Source organism: Cebidichthys violaceus, unplaced genomic scaffold, assembly GCF_023349555.1.
Source record: "Cebidichthys violaceus isolate CVI_PGR_0920_01 unplaced genomic scaffold, fCebVio1.0.p SCAF_2, whole genome shotgun sequence".
Taxonomy (NCBI): domain Eukaryota; kingdom Metazoa; phylum Chordata; class Actinopteri; order Perciformes; family Stichaeidae; genus Cebidichthys; species Cebidichthys violaceus.
In genome coordinates this window covers 19,685,722-19,698,042 of record NW_027176372.1, presented here as the reverse complement: position 1 = coordinate 19,698,042, position 12,321 = coordinate 19,685,722, and the positions used below count along the sequence as shown (strand labels likewise).

Below are 12,321 nucleotides of genomic sequence, written 5' to 3'. Positions count from 1 at the left end.
CCCAGCAGCCAATCGTATGTGTGCAGGAGCTAAAGGTGCGCCTGGTTTGACACCAGCACATAGACACATTATCTGGTTGCCAGATAACCTGGAGAGTCTCCAGTAAATTGCATAGATTGTGATTTGATACAACAAGCGACGTGATAACTTAACAGATTGGGTTGGATCAGGAAGTAGAACAACGGCAAAAGGGTCTGCGCTTATAATGTTGAGTTTAGGAGTAAGGAGTCTGACAGCTTGGGGGAAGAAGTTGTTTCCGAGTCTGAAGGAACCAAGATGCTCCGGTACTTTTTTTTTACAGAAGGCAGCAGAGTGAGAAGTCCTTGGGAGGGGTCCCAGTTCCCATATGATGCAGCTGGTCAGGGCACTCTATGGTTATCCTGTAGAAGGTGCACAGGATGGTGGAGGCGCTGTTCTGCCTTCTTGCTCAGGGAGAAAAGTTGCGTGATCAGCTGAGGTCAGCAGCACCGATGTGCACACCTAGAAACTTGCTCCAGACATGATCTGATGATGAGAAGTGGAAGTCAATTTCCTTCTCTTTCTTTTTATGAACATTGAGACACTGCTCCAGTCAGCTGCTCCACCTCGCCTCTGTATGCTGTCCAGGACTGTTCTCCAATGACATTTTTAGTCGACTAACACTCATATGATTTTATCAACTAATCGATTAATTGATTTAATCAACAGTAAAACTGAGTTTCTCCTCAAAGAATCCCACAAAAGCACCACTTTAAAACTTGTGTCTCATAAATATATTAGAAAAAAAACCATTTAGTATGAAAAAGCATACAAAAATGACTAATAAACTAAAGAAATCTGAGAACAAAGCGACCGTTTAGATTACTAATCGACTAAGAATGGGCAGCCCTGTGTTGTTTCTAATGAGGCCCAACAGGGTTGTGTCGTCTGCAAATGTATAATATGATTGGGTCATATTTGGTGGCTATGGAGGTGATGTTCCCAATGCACACTGTATTGGGTCCTTCTGTGAGAAAGTCCAGGATCCAGTTACAAAGGAAATTGTTCATGCATAGGGGGGCCCAGTTTCCTTACCAGCTTCTGTGGGAGGATTGTGTTAAATGCTGAATTCATTGTTGTCACATAAGTGTTCTTGTTGTCTAGGTGTGAAAGAGCTAGGTGGAGGGCAGAGGAGATGGCATCGCCTGTGGACCGGTTTGGGATACATGCAAACAGGAAGGTGTCAAGTGAGGTTGGTAAATGAGATTTAGTTGTGATTGGTGCGAGTGCTACAGGGCGGTATTCATCGTGAGTTGGCTCTTAATTTTCCGTGCATGCGTGTGCTTTTCTATTCTGATGGCCAGGGACAGGTTAGCAGATGCTGCATACTCCTTCAGGTCATGTACCTGAAATGTAGTTTGTGGATCTGTGTAGCTTAATCATGGATGTATAAAGAGAACTGAATACAGCGTTGGAGGCGGCGCCCAGTTCATTCCTATGCAAGCTGTTTAGTGACTCATGCAGCAACAAAAGTTTGACTTCTGAGTAGAACAATACCCTGTTCTTTGGTTCTTCCGGCTGTCTTCCCCATCCATGGGGCTCATGATGGCGTTTCCTTTAACCACGCCTTCCACCTCGTTCTCGGGCTCCTTCACATGAACGGAGGAAGGAAAACAACTCTGGATTTGGCCCTCATGTGACAGAATCTGATGAGTCACATGAAACAGCATAACACCACATGTGTCAAGTCTTTGTGCTAAGCTAAATTAGCTGGCTGCTAGAGGTAGCATATCTGTAGCATAACACATCAAAGCCTAACTACCAAAAGCCACTAGCTTTACTTGTGTTTTTTTATTTATCATAACTGTAAAAACTCCATTAAACATCAAATCATATTGAAACTCACCATTCAAACAGCTGAGAGCAGATGTTGCGGTTTTACTTCTTCCACGTTAAGATCTCATGCCGGCAGATTGTCGATTGCCTGGCAATCATGTCAGAGCGACTTGAAGGTGTGAATGTGCTGCCATCACACCACACCCTGTATCTGCATGCTCTTGTCAAACATCACGAAAAGCACATGAAGAAACATTTGATACAGAAAGTTCAACAGCTTTCAGAAAAGGCATATTCATCCATATCCGTTCTGCGTCGGGGTTTGTGGTAAAGAGGCCCAGAAAAAGAGGAATAACAAGTATGAGATCATTGTTCTCTGGGAACAAACGTCTCTGCTGCTGTGTTTTTATATATATAACATAGAACATATGGTTATGTAGTTACTGTTACGTATTTGAAATGATATATTGTTTACAACTGTGTTTGCTAGCTAGCTACCTAGCTGCCTTTGTTGTCAATACATTGCTCCATAGTGGTCAAACACTCAATAGGGTACCTCTAAGTACTGAACGTTATACTTCTTTATACTGGCAATTTAACCTACAACAATTCATTGTATTTTATAACCTGATCATATGTTTTAAATGTAAAATCTTTATCTTCAAAGTAACTAGTGAGTAAAGCTTCCACTTACATGTAGTGGTGTAAAAAGTACAATATATTCAACACCAGACTGCTGCTTACGCATTAATGCATCACTCATAATAATGTATTTTCTAACATTATAATGGCATTTTAACATTTTAAAAGGCACCATTCTGTATGATGAGTACTTTTACTCTTTAATACTTTAAATATAGCTTTCATATACTTATGTTCTTTTGCTGAAGTAAGATTTTGAATGCCTTTCTTTCGCTTGTAATGGAACATTTCTACGTTTTTACTTTACTTTAGCGACGGATCTAAATACTTCTTCCACTACTACCTCTGAGGCTTCAGGTAACCTCAGGTGAAATCAAATTGTGTCGCCTATTGTTTTTGTCTCTTTTAAGATCTGCAGACAGGTCGGTTTGTTGCCAACCTTCAGTCGAGTGACAGGAAACTTAAATAGGGCATGCTTTCATCATGTGGTTTGCTATCCCACCAAAATAACAAGCTAAACTTGACTTACATTTTACTTCCCTCTCTGCTTCTACTGCTAATGTTTTTCTCGTCCTTGTCCCGAGTGTACATTCAAACGCACGCACATTTCTGTGACTCACTCAAGTTTTTTTCTTTTTCTTAATTGTCTGTTTTGGATGTTTTTACACTGTCAGCATTTGTCTGGCCTTTTGCAACTCATTTGTCTCCCAAATTCTGTATGAATATCCTCTGTTGGACGAGCTGGACTGTCTGCTCACCAGTGTGTGTTTTTGTTATGACCTCCTGTCGCTGTGGTAAGGCAGGCTCCTCGGCTGCAGCTGCAAAGCCGTTACTGAGTTTCTAAATATGTCATCGTTAGATTTCTTTCACTTCCACACTTCAGATGCGATGACAAATATGTGCTCTTTGAGAAGGACGGCTAAAAAGCAATCAAAAGACATCATTTGACACAGAAATTGAATTTGTTGGCAACTTCAAGAGCTGCCGTGTTGCAAGATGAAGATCTTTCCTGACTTAAGTTGAAAACTGATGACTGTCAGAGTCGAAATGTTGTAAAGTGACAATGCAGCAAAAGATGACTTGATGTTTTTAATCCTGAGCTTTTATCTGACTGAACATGAATATGATATGAGTATCTAGTGGTTGATTGATCATAACATAAAGAAATTACCTGTATTAAGCAATATTCACAATTACTTTTTAACCTTTATCAGCTTGTAGTGACGGTCAAAACTGAATGGTGATGACATATTCATGAACTGTTTCGTATGTCAGTCCTGCTTGCCACAGAGAGTTTGTGGCACGCAGGACTGAGAAATACATGTAACAAACCCTTGTGTGAACACCAGAGGACAAAAAAACAGGGTTTGCCTCTTCAGTTTCTCTGTGGCCACGTAACTTCCTCTCAACTTCTGCACTTTGTGCGGCTGCAGCGGAGTGCAAGTCTACCTTTTTTTTTTTATATATATCTGACAACTTTGCCAGCGACAGCACGGTGACAGAAACCCTCACTGATTTAAGACCGGTGTATCGCTCTCACAGCTTTTTATCCAAAGAGATCTCTGAAGGACCACTAAAGAAGAAAATGTTGAGGCGAAAGCCTTCCAATGCCTCGGAGAAAGAGCAAGTGCAGAAGAAGAAGGTGAGTTTTTGGCTATTAGTCTGTTTTGGATGGAAGGTTTAAAGTGAATGTGCTCAAATTGTGCCTCTATAAATGTAAACATTATAGACAGTGAACTGTGAAGAGGTCTTTATCACATCGTGTCAAATGTGTTGATGTTTGCATTTCAACATCTAGTACAGCTGTCTTTGTGTGCACATCGTGTCAACACAGGATGTCTGCTCAAGTTAGTGCAAATTTTTGTGGTGAAGCTGAACGAACCCACGCACACGACTAAAAGTTCAGTATGATTTTAAAGTTTAAATATCTTTGAAGTGTCTAAATACTCTCTGGCCTCAACATATTCTTTTACAAAAGCAAAGTTCCTCTATTCTGGCCGGGTGAGTCATTGCTGCAGATGTAGTTTGAGTCATAGCTTTGTGGCTTCTTCGTCCCCAGCAGCCAACATGAGAGCGAGCCTCCTACGCTCGACACCAGTGCCTTTATTTCCCACTAACATCTCCTCTCCTGTCGTCCAATTCACGCCTTTTCATTACACATCTCATTGTCTGTGTCCTCGGCAATCGTCTCCTAATGCACAATTATCAACGGTGATAATCGAGGCTGGAGAGGATCATTGTTCCACATCACCAGTCACTACTCTGTGGCAATAAAAGATTGATTTATCTTACAGCTTTGTGGCTTTTTAGGGAGCACAACTGTGGCAGGGAAAACAGACATTTACCAGCAGCATTTGCAATAACCTCATTATGATAAAGGTCATTTGTTCCCTCGGCTGCACTGGTGGTTAAATTCTTCAGGTTAGACTCAGACAGAGACCATCAGCCGCCAGCACCGACTGGATGTCTGCTAGCAGTTGCTCAAGCTTTGCCCGTTTCCTGTGGTTTCGACAAAGATTCGAGAAGGATGAGCTGCGATAAAATCATACAGAGTTACGTGGTTGTATGGAAAATTAGACAAAAAGTTTCCACTGAAGGAAACTCTTAAGATGTGAATATTATGCGAAATAATAAAAACTTGGCTTTTTGGTCTTAATTTTAAACGTATGGTTTAAGCCGAAAAGATCAGTTCATTGATTAGTTGACAGATAATTGATCAGCAGCTATTCTCATAATGATTCTTCGTCGTTCAAGTAATTTTTTTTCAAGTATAAAGGTCAAAAATCTTCCAGTTCCACCTCAGTTATGAAGATTAAGTTTTGTAGATTTCTAAATTGAATTGGTTGGAGACATTTTGAGACATCATCTTGGGTGTCAGGAAAGTGAAAGAAGCAGTATTCACTATTTTCTGACATTTTATTAATGATTTATCCAGAAAATAATTAGCAGACAAATTAATCGTGTACAGATTCAGAATAGAGGATCTTACAGTAAGATTTTTTTCGACTGGCATTGAGTTCAAAGATGAATTCTAGTTGTTGTTTTACAGAGAAGACTTTTAGATTTGTTATGTGTCTTTGATAAGTTTCAAATGATGTCACACTGTTTTATACAGGGACTGTCATGAATCGCCACACATCATTTTCTTTGTGTTTGCTGCTAAATTGCTTTTGTTTGAAACATTTGAAACATTTTACAGAACGCAGTACTGTCTGCAACATGAGCCAGCTTCACGAGTTCATCGTTGATAACTGGGAGGAAAGACAGTTGTTCCTTCTGAGAAATCCCTCTTTTCACACATTTGAAGAGATAACGAGATAAGAACATATGTGCTCAACCGTGGGCTGAGCGTTATCAGTGTTGCGTTACAGTAAAAAACACATGGTAATGTCTTTTTGTTTGCACCGTTTGCTTTGTGGTGAAAGTTTAGTACTGCCCCTTTGCTGGCTTTTGTCGTTATGATTTTAACATGAATGCAATCCTTTGTGTTTCCAGCTCACTCTGCAGAGGTCCAGCAGCTTCAAGGATTTTATGAAGCACAAACCTACTTCTCCTGTTGCATCAGAGAAGGAGTTTACCTTGGAAGAGAATGTAAGTTGGACTCCTCTCAAACATATTCATGAAAACAAACAAACAAACACATCTTCAAACATACAATACTTCTATGTTTTGAAAAGTAGAAGTAGATATCTCCCAACGTCTTTGTGTTTTTAGTTCCTAAATGGAAGATATTCTATCACATTCTTCCTCATTCGTCACCCAGAACATAAATGACGCTGCATCCAGAAGAGAGCGAAGAAGTTCACAGAGGGCAAGCAGAAATTGTTATCAGTAACGGCCGTTACAGAAGTGCACAGTTTGTGCTTCCTGATTCAACACTCCGCTGCACGTGTGGGCAAATGTTTTAACACTTAAAAGTTCACAGAACTTCTATAACTTCCCAGTAGCACTCTGCATACCCCGAGTAGAAGTTGGAGGACAAATAAGCGTAGAAGAAGAGAGGAAGTAAGAACGAGAAGCGCTGCACAGAGCCCAGATGACAGCAGCATGTAGACAGGATGTCCGCTGCTCTCTCAAGCAGAGAGCCTCCGTGTCAGACAGAGAGTTGCAGAAGCAGCTCGCATTTAACCAGGAGGTCCTCCCCCAGAGAATTTAGGCTTTTTTTTTTTAAATTGAATTTTAAGAGTTGTTATTTATATGTTCAATCTTTTCATAGCTCTCTGTCTCTTTGGGTTAACGGTTAACTCTGCACTTTGGTGCTCAATCAAAAACACAATTTAGTTTTGACTTGATAATTTGATTGCTGAGTACTGTATCAGAATCACACCAAAAAACAGCTATAATACACTCTGTTATAGTTTATTATTTACATTCAGCCGTCATGAAATAAATCCCTAGCTGCCAGTTTGTAGAAGCAATAGAATGATGTTCAATATTTAAAAAGTCTACTGCATCACAAACAATCCCTCTGAATTTATGCTCTATTTTCTCTAAATCAAACAGCGCTTCAGCTTTATTTTCTTTTGCAAATTACAGGGGGCTTTATCTTTTGTGTGTAAGTGTCGCACAGTACATTCGCTGTAACTGAGTGCCTCCATAAAAATACTGAAAACATCATTAGCTTTAATTACTGAGCCAACAGTGTTGTCTGCAGACAGTGTTAAACTGAGCTTTCAAGCACCTATACCACAATAGAGTACAAGTGTGTGTGTGTGTGTGTGTGTGTGTGTGTGTGTGTGTGTGTGTGTGTGTGTGTGTGTGAGTGTGTGTGTGCATGTGACTTTGTGGGTATCAGCAATGTGTGTGAATATGCAAACCCCATTACCGCAAAACCTGTATGTTTTCTAGTTTGTGAGAAGTGAATACTTGACTGTGATCCACTGTGAGACTTAATTCATGTCAAAGCCATAGTTTTGGCATATTTTAAAATCATTTTACTTAATTTGAGGTTTTACCACATATCCTCACATCTCCCAACACCTGTCAATATATATTTAATGATTTTTTTTTTTACCCTCATCTCAGTTTGCAGAGGCAGAGGAAGCTGTGAAAAGTGGCAGCAAACTGGGAAAGAAATGGCGCAACGTCATCTCTCGTACCATGACCCGAAAAACATCCAAGATGGTGCAGAAGGCTCTGGCTGAAGAGGGGGTAAATTCCTGTTTACAGTTACATTTAAGTTACTGTGACATGATCACAGTAATAAAACCTAACAGTATATTCCAAAACTATAAGACAGTATCTATAATAGTTGTAAATGAACTATAGAGGATTGCTGATGCAAAAACACACCGTGACATCTTTACATAGAGCTGCTGTTGTTGTTATTAAAGATTTGAGTTGTCTCCATCTAGTGGACAAATGTATGTACTGTGTTTATCAAAAGAAAAGCAGGAAGACTTTGATTTTCAATGGTGGAAAGTAATATTATTAAGTAGAATATTAGTAGTCAAACAAGTCAACTTGAGTGTAAAAATAAATGTAAAGCGTTATGCTACCATTCAGTTTTAAATCAACATTATGAATTGAGTGAACTGAAGGACGAATAGACTTCTGACCTGCACTGCTGTCCTGTGATGTCTCCAGGCTGAGAGTGGTGAGGAGCTGTCTCCGGTCTCTTCTGATTGGCTTCCAGATCTGAGCGCAGGACAGAGGACGTCTGTGTGCTCCACAGGGTCAGAGGACACTACGCCCAGCCTCATCAGCCGCCAGCTCTCAGGCAGTAAGTGTTCATCATATACTATATATACATGATACACATGTTTGTATATATTTACATTTTGGAATATATCATTGTCTCTGACGTCCATAAGTAAATAAATGTCCATAAATCTGCTTAGAAACCATAAGTAAAAAAAATTTGTCATTAAAATATTCTTCAAATCCAGAACATGGAAAAGAATCATCACTTTTTTAAAGTTCTCTTCAGAATCAAAGTAATTCAGTGGTAGTTTTCTGTATATCATTAGGTACTAGGAGTGTTTCCCAATAAAAATTGAATAAATCTAATTGGTCAAGTCTTGCCTATAGACAACTGATCAAATCATGTATTTTTTTTTTTTGCTCACTGATCAGTTTTAGTTTTATGTATCTATAGAAATAGTAAAAACAGTAGCAACTTGTAGTAATCCACAGACAGGGACAGGGCTGATGTTAGAGATTCCTTAATGAATGAATTCTAGATAAATAGTGCTCTATAGTGCTACGTTCTTATGTGAGTGCTCTGCTTAATAAATGTAGGCCTATTCTTTGATTTTGAAATAGCCATGTTGTTATTTATGAATGTTGAACGATCCTTTGTTTCATTACCACGTTTTCCCGTCACTTATTCACTGTGATATTCGCAGTCCAATAAGACTCCATGGCAAAATTATACTCCTTGGTTACATCTCCCAAAGCATTGTGGGAATTATAGTTCCAAATCCTAGAGCATGATTGTACCCCAAATATAAGTTGAACACAAAACTAATAGAGGTGACATAAACCCAATAATATTAATAGTGCAACATTTATTTTTTCAACATCAGTAAGAATGTACCATCAAAATATTTCTGTACTTTCTCAAACACTGACACTCTCCTCTATTCATTCCTATGGAGATATTTACAGTGTGTTGGTAACCTGTGGTCATAGAGTGGATGAATCTGACCCGGCTTCTTGTCTGTTGACCTCAGGTAGCGACAGACAGAGCCTGGACAGTGGATACTGCCAGAGGGACAGCATGAGGCTGGAGGAGAACGGCGTCTCTTACAACGGACCTTTCTGTGGTCGCGCTCTGGTCCACACTGACTTCACTCCCAGCCCCTACGACGTGGAGTCACTCAAACTCAATGTGAGTCTCGGGGAGAAGTCTTCCTCGCTGATCCGGCCCTCGGCCTGTTCTGCCGTCTCGACAAGTCGTCCTCCAGGGACCTTGTTAACCGTGTGAAACAAGATGGGTCGTTTTGATTCATATTCCTCAAAGCAGAGTTTGAAGTACACCACAAAATAAGATCATTTCAGTCGTGATTGTGTCACTGCATTGCAGATTATACAAGAGCTCACAGAGAGAACGTCTGTTAAAGGGGATAGAAATGTCTAGTGTTTAGTCATTCAGCTTCCCCAATTCTTTGCCATGCTTCGACACAATATTTTATTTAATTGGTCAGCTCAGAGTATGGACATATAAATAGTTATATTTATATATACAAACAACCAAACGGTTCTTTGTCTCAATGTCTTTCTTTTGTTCACCTTTTCCTCTTTATCTCCTCTTCGATAACACCGTCATGACTGAGCCTGGCTTTGTTATCTCTCTTCTAGAAAGGAGACATCATCTACATCATTGATAAGCCTCCTGTAGGGATCTGGACGGGGAAACTCAACAACAAAATGGGCTCCTTTAAGTTCATCTACGTCAACCTGATGCCCGATGAGAGCCCTCCAGCCAGGAGGAGACGCTGCGACAGCAAGAACCGCCGATCCAAATCCAAACCCAAAACCCTGGAGGAGGTCCTGGACAGCATCGGTCTCACTGTAAGATTCACAGTGTTGCACTGCAGATGGACTACTGTACATCATAATGGTGGATATCGTTATCTAAATGTTCGTGTTTATGATCTTTTGTTTCAGGAACTGAGTTCTCTGCTGTCCATGCATGGTTTTCAGAGCCTGGAGGACTTTGCAGGACTGAAGGAGTCTCACCTCAACGATCTGAACATCACAGACCCAGACAAGCGCGCCAAGATCCTGAATACCTCTGAACTGCTGAGAGACTGTAGGTGCACCCACTGTACAGCTGTAATAATCTTTAATAATGATGCTGCAATAAAAAAAAAAACACACACACACCTCTAATCCAGAATTTCATTCAAATCTGAGAGAAATGTCCCAGAATTGCTAATTTCAGAGCTACTTTGTGCCACTCAGACTTCAGGTTTATGCAGCGTTAAAATGTCTTTGGGGAATACTTTATGCTTCCATCATATTTCTTCTGCCTCAGCTGCATAATTGGATCATTTTATGGCTCAGTTGCACAGCATTACACTCACAGTTTCTCATTAAAAAACAGGTATTTTTAAATGTCAGCTACATCAAAAACACTTTATTTTTAGGATTAAATATTTATTATCCATCTACTTCTATTATCTGTTAGTTTTATTCTGTTGTTATGCTCAGGGATGATACCCATCCAATTATTCCTGACTCTCAACTATAATGACATTTTCCAATTTAGCATCCATCTCTTGTTCTGATGAAGTATTCTCTCTCTTACTAATTAATTTTAAGAGTTGGAGCTGATTCATAATAAAATACTGCAGCGTATCCTCCAAAGATTGATTATTTATTCGGAAATATTCAATAATAGAAGTACTTCACTCTCTATCACTGCGATGCTTTTAGTGGAATGGGTTTTAAATCTAATCGGCAGTAAAAAGCACCCTTTTAATGTGAAAATCCCACAAAGATGGAAATTCGCTTTGATTCATGAAAAACAAAAAACACCATTCCTAGTGTCCCCTATACAGGACATTACTGGAGAATATTTTTAAAAATGGCTCACACTATCTGACTGTAGAGTTTGTCTCTGAAGCTGAACAACGACCTCTCAGAATCCAGGATGGATTGTTTTTCAGTATTTAAATTTGGTTTCTTTGCCCCGTGTAGCTGAAGACGAGTCAGAGCCAGAAGAGGAGGACAGATCTGGGGAGGATGACAAGGAGCCGAGGGATTCAGGCTGTTTCGAGAGCTCTGAGAACTTGGAGAGCCGACGTGAGGAGCCTAAGACGGAGGAGGGACTCCAGGACAAAGCATTGGAGGAGCAGACAAACAAGGAGGAGGCGGAGAAACATGAGCAGCAGCAGGAGAAGCAAGGTGAGCAGCTGGACGCTCTGCAGGAGCAGCTGCAGGAGCTGACGGTGGACGAAGGATCTTGAGAAGTAATGGAAAAATACTTCTTCTTTTATTCCTGGTTCTCAGGGACTCTGTGGACGGAGGTCATTAAAATGCCTCTTCATTATACGACAATGGACTGGTGATTGGAACACAATGTAATGTTCAAATACTGTATGAAGATGATGGTCTTTGTTTTCCACAGTGTGCCTGAGCTGTTGAGTTTCTCTTTGTCTTCCTCAGCTCAGAGCGCTGCTTAATGAACGTGTTGTTTGTTGTTCTTTCCTCCTGAGGAATTCATATTAGCCGTTTGTTTATGATGGTACCAGCAAAGCATTCTCTTCATTATGATTCATTATAAAAGTTTTCGTGTCGTTCACTCTTATACTCAATTATGAATGTAAAATATTTTTCATGTAACTTGAAATGAATTGTAACTTGCAGTAGTTTGCTTTTACTTGTGAAATGTTGTACTTTTCACTGATTCATGTCACATGATGAGGAAGTTGTGAACAGTTGCTGTAAATAGAATTTAAATGAAACTAAACTCACTGAGATGTTGTTGATAATGTAACCTGTGAATTACTGTTGTAAATGCTTTATCTTAATAAAGTTAACACAAAATAGCAACTAATCAAATCAAGTTTTATATTAAATCTCTATAATTCCTGGATAGTAAATAGTAAATATTTTGATTTACTAATCTGAACTCAATCTCACTCACTAGCTTGTTTCCAAAGCTTTTTTTTGTCATGAAAAGTTAAATAAACGTCATAATATAATTTCTATAATGACCTTTTTTCATGACTTTTACAACATACTCTTATTATTATATATTATTCCTTTATGACATTTGTAAAAAACTATACTACGACTGTTTTTATGATTTTTTAAACATAAATGGTTTTATTACTTTACTATACTGACATTTTTAGACATACAAATCTTTGATTTTTTTTACTTTACAACACGCTACTCTATGAGTTTTATCTCTTTATGACATACTATAATATT

The 12,321-nt window shown here is 39.3% G+C and overlaps 1 protein-coding gene and 1 long non-coding RNA gene across 2 annotated transcripts; one reads left to right on the top strand and one right to left on the bottom strand.

The window, feature by feature from the left end:
* Positions 1 to 22: 22 nt before the first annotated feature.
* LOC137875649 (uncharacterized) lies at positions 23 to 2,028 on the bottom strand. The gene is made up of 3 exons (XR_011103397.1): positions 1,865 to 2,028; positions 1,516 to 1,607; positions 23 to 504 (listed from the first exon to the last, which is right to left on the bottom strand). It is a non-coding gene; the product is annotated as an uncharacterized lncRNA (long non-coding RNA).
* A 1,811-nt stretch (positions 2,029 to 3,839) lies between these two features.
* Positions 3,840 to 12,089, top strand: sash3 (SAM and SH3 domain containing 3). Its single transcript, XM_068715079.1, has 8 exons — positions 3,840 to 4,078; positions 5,932 to 6,027; positions 7,462 to 7,587; positions 8,023 to 8,158; positions 9,111 to 9,268; positions 9,739 to 9,951; positions 10,048 to 10,192; positions 11,083 to 12,089. The coding sequence occupies exons 1-8, from the start codon at positions 4,022 to 4,024 to the stop codon at positions 11,349 to 11,351; spliced, it is 1,200 nt and encodes a 399-aa protein (XP_068571180.1). The 5' UTR covers positions 3,840 to 4,021; the 3' UTR covers positions 11,352 to 12,089.
* The last annotated feature ends 232 nt before the right edge of the window (positions 12,090 to 12,321 follow it).

What these genes read in the sequence shown, in the direction of transcription:
- sash3 (XM_068715079.1), top strand. Translation starts at nt 4,022, where the DNA reads ATGTTGAGGCGAAAGCCTTCCAATGCCTCGGAGAAAGAGCAAGTGCAG. An exon ending in AGGCTCTGGCTGAAGAGGGG is followed by an intron (nt 7,588 to 8,022) that starts GTAAATTCCTGT and finishes TGATGTCTCCAG; the next exon opens with GCTGAGAGTGGTGAGGAGCT. An exon ending in CAGCCGCCAGCTCTCAGGCA is followed by an intron (nt 8,159 to 9,110) that starts GTAAGTGTTCAT and finishes TGTTGACCTCAG; the next exon opens with GTAGCGACAGACAGAGCCTG.